Source organism: Cannabis sativa, chromosome 2 (assembly GCF_029168945.1).
Source record: "Cannabis sativa cultivar Pink pepper isolate KNU-18-1 chromosome 2, ASM2916894v1, whole genome shotgun sequence".
In the NCBI taxonomy this organism is placed as follows: Eukaryota; Viridiplantae; Streptophyta; class Magnoliopsida; order Rosales; family Cannabaceae; genus Cannabis; species Cannabis sativa.
The window spans coordinates 32,232,121-32,239,400 of NC_083602.1; the positions used below are offsets into that span (position 1 = coordinate 32,232,121).

The 7,280-nt window shown below is 36.0% G+C and overlaps 1 protein-coding gene across 1 annotated transcript in view; it reads right to left on the minus strand.

The window, feature by feature from the left end:
* LOC115718676 (uncharacterized) overlaps positions 1 to 5,272 on the minus strand; it is a 29,497-nt gene extending 24,225 nt beyond the window's left edge. Inside the window, exons 1-3 of the mRNA XM_061110462.1 lie at positions 4,943 to 5,272; positions 4,209 to 4,394; positions 3,080 to 3,169 (exon numbers count right to left, since the gene is read on the minus strand). Of these exons, the coding sequence (XP_060966445.1) occupies positions 3,080 to 3,169; positions 4,209 to 4,394; positions 4,943 to 5,047 (381 nt within the window). The 5' untranslated portion in view covers positions 5,048 to 5,272. The remainder of the gene's footprint in view (positions 1 to 3,079; positions 3,170 to 4,208; positions 4,395 to 4,942) is intronic.
* Positions 5,273 to 7,280: the final 2,008 nt, after the last annotated feature.

Sequence of the window (7,280 nt, forward strand, 5' to 3'; positions counted from 1 at the left end):
ACACTAGGATGTCACCTATTTTGAACAACAATCTTTCTTTCCCAAACCTGGTATTCAGGGGGAGCATTCACAGGAATATCAACTTTGGGAAACACTTCAAGATCATGAGGCTGCATTCCTCAATCCAACATCATGACACACGATGCTCAAACTTTACATGTGTTCTCAAAGTCAATTGGTTCTTCCTTGCCTATCCAGCTAGATCTCTCACTGTCAACAGGTTCTTCCTTGCCTTCTTTGACTATCCAACCACAGTACACCTAGTGCAACCTCCTCAGAAAATCCAAACACTCTTTCAAACTTACCGCCACTTCAAACTCAAGCACAAGTTGATATAGGTAACAAAGAACTTCGTGTTTATAGCAGGAGAAAAGTATGGAATAAAGTGGTCGACATGCAAGACAATAATTGTTTTTTTTTTTTTTTTGAAAAAGAGAAAAGATCCTTTTGTCATTGACAGGATCCTTCCCGATCAAGACAATAATTGTTCAAACACTCATCAAAACCCTCTCGACCTTGAAAATCATGATGTTGAGGATTCTATAACTCATGAGATAGAGAATGTTGAAAGAGTTTGGTATACTATGGTACATGCCACAAAATCGCAAACAGGTGTTGTCTTGCAAGGTAAGAGGATGGAATAGGATTTCTAGACTACAGTCGACAACAGCATTAGCTATTTTGTGGGTGTGGTTAGAAAGGAATGGCAAAATTTTCAAAATCATAGAAAATAAAGTAGACGACTTGTGAGATAAGGTTAAATTTTGGGTTGCAACGTGGGTTTATAAAGCAAAAGGTTTTGATGACCTGTCGTTCCAAGACCTCATCAGAGAGTGGGGTTGTATCCTATCCCAAGACACTATTTTATTTTTTCTTTGACATATGATGTGTTATAATGTTCTAGTACCTTCCCATATATGTTTTTATGGGAAACTAACATTTATATACTGAGCCTTTGTCTCTTTTCTTGATCTTGTTCAGATTCCCATACATTTATGAGACAAGATCTTGAATGGAAGATTGTAGTAAATGAAGAAATAAATGATCTTGAGAAAAATAGCACTTTGGTCCTCACTGAGTTGGCTTGAGGAAAGTGGACAATTGGTTGTAAGTGGAATTTTACAGTCAAGTATAATTCAAATGGGATTATCAACAAATTTAAGGATTGGTTGGTCGCCAAAGGGTTTACTCAATCATATGGAGTTGACTATCATGAGACCTTTTGCTCCTATCGCCAAACATAATACAGCAAGAGTTCTATTATCACTTGTTGTAAATTGTGATTGGCCTTTATATCAGTTGGATGTGAAAAACACATTCTTAAATGGAGAGTTGGAAGAAGTCTATAGAAACTTCACCAAGGTTGAAGAAAAATGTCAATGGTTGATTAGTTTGCAAACTCCAAAAGTTACTTTATGGCTTGAAACAATCACCTCGAGCATGGTTTGATAGGTTTGCAAAGTCAGTTGTAAAAGTAGGATACACTCAATGCCAAACCGATCATACCTTGTTAGGGCAAAACTCATCACTAAGGAACCTTACTATTCTCATTGTCTATGTCGATGACATAATCTTAATTGGAGATGATTCAGAAGAGATTTCTTGCATCAAAATTTGAGATAAACGACCTAGGAACTCTAAAATACTTTCTTGGAATAAAGGTCCTCCGATCCAAAGAAGGAATTGTTATATGTCAATGAAAGTACATCCTAGATCTACGAACTCTAAAATACTTTCTTGGAATGGAGGTCGCCCGATCCAAAGAAGGCATCGTTATATGTCAATGATAGTACATCCTAGATCTTCTAAGCGAAACTGGAATGATTGGGAGTAAACCACCAGACACTCCCATGGACTCTAACTTAAAAACAAATCAGTAGAGATAAGAGTTATCAAAGATTTATTGTAAAGCTAATCTATCTCTTCCACACCAAACCAAATATTGCTTTCTCTGTCAGTATAGTCAATCAATATATGCACAATCCTAGTGAGGATCATTTGGAATTGGAAATCGTATCTTGTGATGCCTTAAAATGACACCAGATCTTGGTTTGCTCTTCAGAATTGAGATACCTTAAAATGACACCAGGTTTTGGTTTGCTCTTTAGAAAACATGACAAGCGAGACAAAGAAGTCTACAACAATGCAAGTTGGGCTAGAGAGTTAATTGATAGATGTCCAACCAGTGGCTACTGCACCTATGTTTGGGGTAATTTGTTTACTTGGCGTAGCAAGAAACAGTCAGTGGTCTCTTAGAGCAAAATAGAATAAGAGTATCGTGCACAGTTACTGGGTATTTGAGTGGGAATGTGGATTAAAAGGATTGTAAATGAGCTAAAGGTTGAGGTTCCTACATCCTTCAAAATGTAAAGCGGCAATCAAGCTACCATCAACATCGTTAAGAGTCCAATTCATCATGACAAAACAAAATATGTTGAAATAGACACATTGCATTTTTGAGAACGTGAAATACACTTCATTTTTTTATTTAAAAAAGAAGGTAAATTTTCTAAGATTTTTCAACTTGACTTCACAAGGAAACAGATTGTGGACATCCTAACAAAGGCCCTAGCGAGAACAAGCTTTGAAGAATTCAATTCCAAGCTGGGTTTTTATAACATATACACGTGTAGAAGTATAAGGATTATTTGTTAGGATCTGAAATTAGTATTAGAGTTATTTCCTTGTGTAGATTGTCTTTGTATTTGTTTCCTTGTTTATAGCTGATTCTGATATTTCCCTTCTGTATAAATGTATAGGCTGTAATATAAATTTTTATCAATGAGAAATATTATTCATACACAAACTACAATATCATATAATGATTAATGAGACTTGTCCCCAACATGAAGCGAGATTAAGGTTTGTGTGTGTATTGTCTTATAAATGCAATACAGCACAAACAATGAGAAAACCAGCTAGAATTATATTAATCTATAGGCCACGAACAAATTTTATACTTTTGAAAAGTAACACTTACATGGAAACCCAGCCATAAATATATACCACAGGTAAGAAAGCACATCAAGTGGAAAAGTAAAAAAACTAAAACAGAAAGACTCAAAAGATATGAGACTACCTCATCTTCAGGATGTAAACGTGACTGCAATATTGTTAATATTGTCTGAAGTGTCTTCAGCTGAATAATTTCATCTGCCATTTCAGCATGCTGCAAAAAGAAGAGGAACAAGTTGAACTACCAGGGGTATAAAAATAAAAACCTTCACATAAACTAAAGAAAATGTAAGCTACGTGCTTAAAAATAGGACTATCACATCAGAAGTCTTATAAGTTCTCTATATGCCATGGTTACTCTTCTAAGAAGGAATCCTATTGAAAGCTTTATCATCTTAATCATTATTAATTTATGTCTGTTATGAGAATTCTAACTTACAAAAAATCAGCACAGTAGTAGTTCACTCAAGAGCTTCTTATAACCTATCTGTCTGAGATTGTGTAAATTGAAAGGGGGTAGGAGAACCTCCCAACTGGGGTGTTTGGTTGGAGAGAAATGAGAGGATCTTCGAAGGCTTCGAGAATGGGGTTGAAGAAGTATATGGGGAAAGATGAAATTTTGAGTGGCAACTTGCATTTTCAAGTCAAAAGGATTTGAAGGGTTGTCTTTTCAAGACCTTACCAGAGAATGGGGTCTCATCATACATCAAGACTTTAGCTAGCTCTAAGTTTTTATATATGTCCTCAATGCTCTTATCTTTACGTTTTATTTCTCTGTATTTGTGGCTAGCTTGTAATCGGTGTTCCTCCGCCATAACCAAGGCTCCCCTAATAAATTTGGAAAGAGGCCAGTCTTAGAGATTTGATCTCTGTCTCTTTTATATATATGTCCCGAATGCTCTTATATTTACGTGTTATTTCTCTGTATTGGTGGCTAACTTGTAATTACGGTGTTCCTCCGCCATAACCAAGGCTCCCTAATAAATTTGGAAAGAGGCCAATCTTAGACATTTAATCTCTGTCTCTTTTTCAAATTAAACAATGAACTATATGTCCCAAATTTAGTTTGAAAATGCTCAATTAAATAAATTGAATGTTTTCCCTAATTTGAATTATTAAGGAAAAGACCCTGTAATTTATGAGAATAATTTCATGTGAAAATCTTCTACCTTGCCTGCCACTAGAAGTGAAATTCAAACAAAAGTAGAAACTAATAACCGGACAAGCCCAAGTACTGAAAAATATAAGCTTACTTCTTTTAGTGTTGATAATATCTCTTTTAAGGCTGATACAGAAACTGCATCATGAGATATTAACTTCTGCAAACACGAAAGTCCAATAACGCTAAGCTTGACAGTCTTGACCTCACAAGCCACCAGAAAGATTCGCAGAATGTCTTCATTTTGCGCAATCTCACTGGGACTTGACAACGAACGAAGCTGCAGATTATCATTAACAAACGCATGAGTCTCAATCAAGCAATTTACAGCGACAGGGGATTCCCCTACTGAATAAATAATGCAATTCAAAATTTCTGAAACCGCCCAAAAGCTCTCTAAGGCAAAGGAAAAAATAAAACAAAAACAAAACATAAGCTTTTATTGGATTGGAAAGAAAGAAAACGGCAAAAAGTACGTTTCATCTGTTTTCACAAAAGTGAAATTCAACTATAATTTTCCACAATTTCAGCATTTTGATGACTACAATGGTAATTCCAAACTTTTTTTAGAATAATTCAACGTCTTGCCTAATGCAATTCAACAATTCAATTGTATGTGTCTCGGCTCAATATCATAACTGAAATATGACACACTCGCATACTTCGTTTCTGGAAAGATGATAAGAATCCATCTTCACTCGCATATAAAGCTCACTCATGTCAACGAAAATTCCAAACACATCTCCCAGCTCACCAAAAGTTCCAATTTTCCAACAACATTTTCACTAATCAATTCTATACACTGACGATGCATAAGAAAAGGCATACCTTCAATATAGCGTGCTCAGCTCCGTCCTTAACAGCCGGGTAACGACGGCGAGCTTCAGCACAGAGCGCACGAAGATCTGATTCCAAGACCGCCATGAAAGCCATCGCTGACAAGCGTTCATGGAATGGTTGAGCCTAGGGTTTGAAACAAGTAGCTAAAATGTGATCCAAAACGCAAATTTAGAAAGTAAACATCGAGATCAAAACGCCTGATCAGAAAGCGCGGGGGTATGGCGTGTGGTGGTGTGACTGTAGTGAAGTAGATCTTGGAGCCTTCAGCAATGTGGAAGAAGGAACCGTTGTAGGAGCACGAGGGTGAGCAGCCGTTGCCCATGGAAGTCGTTTGGGCTTGGGCCTTCAACAACGGATAATATATGGTATATTTACAAAATCTTTACCACTTTTGTGTTATTATTCCAAAAATAGAGTACAAATATGTCAAAGAGCACGAAAGTTTTTCTTTCCTCTTTTTGCTTTACCACAGGTTTATTTTAGGATTATTTACAATAAATTCTTAATTTTTTTACTTTTATAGCGTGGGACAAAATTTTTTAAAAAATATTGTGTAAGTTTTATATTGTGTACTGTGTTAAGTTCTCACTGTTGTTTTACAGTTATTTTTTAGTTATTCCACTATTGTTTTAAGTTGTTCTGTTTTATGTTCTACTATTGTTTTATGAAAACATAGTATTTTTGAATTTTTATAAAAATTAATCTAAATTACAATATTTTTTTAAGTTGCCATTTATTTTAAGTGAAAATCACTATATGGCTTTTTTAAACATTTTTTTTTTTTTTTGAAAATATAACTTTGTTATTATAAATTACTGAGGAAAGTCATTTACAATAACAGAGTAAATTGAAGGAGGAAAATTCTCCAACCAAAAACAAGTCTCATCCAACCCTAAGACATATCTTGCCAAACTATCGGCGACTACATTGGCAGTCTGTTTAACGTGAGTTACAAATATGTTAGGGAAAAAGAATAGGAGACTTGAGATGTTTATGATTAAATCTTTGAAAGAAGAAGTGGCCACCATATTTGAATTTAAAGCATTCGAGACCATAAGAGCATCCGTTTGATGGGTAGCTGCATTTGAAGAACCCAATTTAGGCTGAGAAACATGGCTTTGGCCTCCATTTCATGCGATGGAAAATGACCAACAATAGGCATTGAGAAGGCAACAATGGCATGTTCTGATGAATTCCTGACTACGACACCCACTCCTATGATATGTCGATATTCATCAATAGTGGCATCTACATTCAGCTTCAAGTGTCCTTAAGGTGGTGGCTGCCATAGTGCAAGGGCAGCAACTGAAGCAGGTGGCAGAGAGGAGGTCGTAACAGGTTGCCTGTATTTCAATTGAGCTGTTAGAAAAACATTCAAGTAATTGGAGGAAAAGGCAGCAAGAGAGACAACAGATTTTGCTGGATTTCCATGAACCACTTAATTTCGCTCTGTCCAAATGCACCAAAGAGTACAAATGATGTGCTCCATTTCAGCCTTTGAATATGTAAAACAAAAAGTGCAGAACACCATACAGCTTTTGCATATTGACATCCAAAAAATACATGTCCTATTGATTCCCAAGCTTTACGACAGACGGAGCAAGTGGCATCAGTTATAATCTTCCTTTTGACCAAGGATGTAGCAACGAGGAGTGCATCATGGATGACGCCCCAAGTGAATATTTTAATTTTTTCTGGTAACTACTGGGACCAAAAAATTTCCACTAGGTTGTGTCTTTTATTTAGCTCCATGAATGTGTCTGCTCTGCTAATTTTGAAATAAAGTGGTAACCCGATTGAATAGTATATATGCCATTGTTATTATGGTGCCAAATCAGCCTGTCATTACTAGGAAAAAAAAAACTCAATGAGATGGTAAGTATTCTGTCAACATCAACTGGGTGAAAATATTGTTGGAGTAGTTCAACATCCCATTGGTGCTCATCATTAATTAGATTAGCAACAACGACATTTTGGGACCCTTATAGTGAAATGGTAAGAAGGAATCATGACCAGGAAGCCAAGGATCAATACACATTCTGACCCTCTCCAGTTTTCCATCTCAAACCAGCCAATAAAAGTTCTCTACCATAGATAATACCTTGCCAAGATAGTGATGGAGAATGACCATGAGGAGCATCTTGAAAAGAATTGAAAGAAAATATCTACTCTTCAAAAGTCTGCATATCATTGAGGATGGGTTTTCAAGTAGTCTCCAAGCTTGTTTTGCTAACAATGCTTGATTGAATTGCTTAAAAGATCGGAACCCCATACCTCCTTCTAATTTGGTTTTGCATATCAATTTCCAATTACGCCAATGGATTTT